Source organism: Gekko japonicus, unplaced genomic scaffold (assembly GCF_001447785.1).
Source record: "Gekko japonicus isolate JY-2015 unplaced genomic scaffold, Gekko_japonicus_V1.1 scaffold21, whole genome shotgun sequence".
In the NCBI taxonomy this organism is placed as follows: Eukaryota; Metazoa; Chordata; class Lepidosauria; order Squamata; family Gekkonidae; genus Gekko; species Gekko japonicus.
The window spans coordinates 446,007-447,913 of record NW_015173122.1 but is presented as its reverse complement, the minus strand read 5'-3'; the positions used below and the strand labels follow the sequence as shown (position 1 = coordinate 447,913).

Here is a 1,907-nt window from a genome sequence, read left to right as displayed (position 1 = left end):
ATTCCTGAGTCCCACAGTGAAAGATCTACTCTCGCCAATGTCAGGGCATGAGGTTGGGCCTCCCTTAACGATCTTAATGGGCTCAATTGGGAAAAGCAGCCCCCTCCCCAACTGATGGACAAAAACAATGGCTTTAAATGTGAAAACCTGCATTTTGTGTTATGACTGTAAGTGCAATGAGAGCAGATCCAACCTTACGTGGACACTTTCTCCCAATGAGTTCAGACTTAGGGGTGCATCAGATACTGCTCACGGGTTGTCTGCCCTCTGCAACAACTCTGAGCCATAGCCACTGATGCAAATTTTGCAGCGGTTTCAGAGACCATTCAATTAGAAACTTTAAAGAGAGAACGTCAACCCTTTCTTTGCAGAATGCAGCCGCTAACAGTGACTATGTTACTTAACATGCAATGCTCCAACAGCAGAATACTGGAGACCCAAGTAAGTGCAAGATATCAGAATGCTAGGGCAACATGTTCCTGCTCATCATTAACTTCTGCGCAGGGCTTGTTCATTCCAAATAAATTGATGGGGGGGGGGGGAGACAGTAGTTTATAAAATTATGTACCGCTTTGATAACTTTTCCTCCCTTTCTGGAGTAAGCCAATGGCTGGAATGTATTTCTGAATAACTGCAGCCATGTGACCTTTTGGGCATTACTGCATCCTGTCATAGTGAGTTCCACAAGTTAATTATGAATTGCTTGAATATATACTTTCTTTTGCAAGTTCTGAATTTACTGCCTACCAATTTCATTGGCTTACTCCAGAAAGGGAGGAAAAGTTATCAAAGTGGTACATAATTTGATAACACAGCAAAATGGGAATGCTCTGGCCTTCATGCCTACTTTTACTGATCTCCTGGAAGCATCTGGCTTGCCCTGAAAGAAACAGAATGCTAAGCTAGATGGGACCGTCCGCTTGACCCAGTAGGTACCTTATGAAGTTCTTGCCTAAAGTGGCACAGCACCAGCAAAAAGGAGCTGCTCTTTGCAAGTTAAAGGTGCAAAAACCGATGAATTGTGACTAGTGATAACACACAATTAGTATGACTAGAGATCATACATACTAGTGAGTAGTAACATCCACAGAAGAGATCTATCCAAAAAAAGATTCCAGGACCACTTCCTGTCAAGAGTTCCAAATGACCCCAAAACAGCCTGCTTTCTACTGAAAACCGGCCCCCTTCTCCACGAAGCGGGGAGAGCGCACGCACAGCCGCCAAGAGGGGCCGGTGTCGCAGGAGACTCCGTCGGGGCGGCCCTGCGCACCCCAACCCCGCCCCAAGGAGCGCAACTGTCTTTAACGCGCCCGGCTCTGCCCAGACCAGCCTCCAGCCGTGAACAGCGCGAAAGTCAGGGAAGCGCCGGCCTCACCCCCGCCGTGCCGAAGCCGCTGCTGGGTCGCTTCTCTCGCGTGGAAATCTGGAGTGAAAACCGGACCCGGACCCGGCACCTCCCCACCCCCGGGGGGTGGGTGGGGGTTAGAAGGCCACTTCTGCAGGGCCTTGACACGCCGCGGGAGGGAGGGGACCCCCCCTGCGGGCAGTCCGGCCCCCTTCCCCGCGCGCAGGGCGACGGACTCACCCGGGGGCCCGCCGCCGCCTCCGCCGCTGTTGACGATGTAGTGGGAGACGCGCGAGCTCTCGGAGACGGAGAGGACGAAGTCGCCGGGGATGGTGCCCGAGTCCCGCACCAAGAACGTGCCGTGGCGCTGTCCCTGCAGGAGCGCCACCGCCTCGGCGCGGCTCAGCCGCCCCCAGTACCAGCTGCCCTGGTCCTCGGCGTCAAACTGCCCGGCCATGGGTGGACCGAGGGAGGGAGGCCGCCGGCCCGGCACCGCTTCCTCCCTCGCCCTCCAGCCCCTCAAGATGGCGGCCGCCGCGCCTCGCCGCCCGGAAGTGACGGC

At 54.6% G+C, this 1,907-nt stretch overlaps 1 protein-coding gene across 1 annotated transcript in view; it reads right to left on the bottom strand.

Annotated features, from left to right (window-relative positions):
* CRK (v-crk avian sarcoma virus CT10 oncogene homolog) overlaps nt 1-1,884 on the bottom strand; it is a 5,640-nt gene extending 3,756 nt beyond the window's left edge. The window contains exon 1 of the mRNA XM_015421871.1: nt 1,586-1,884. Within this exon, the coding sequence (XP_015277357.1) occupies nt 1,586-1,802 (217 nt within the window). The 5' untranslated portion in view covers nt 1,803-1,884. The remainder of the gene's footprint in view (nt 1-1,585) is intronic.
* Between the last annotated feature and the right edge of the window lie 23 nt (nt 1,885-1,907).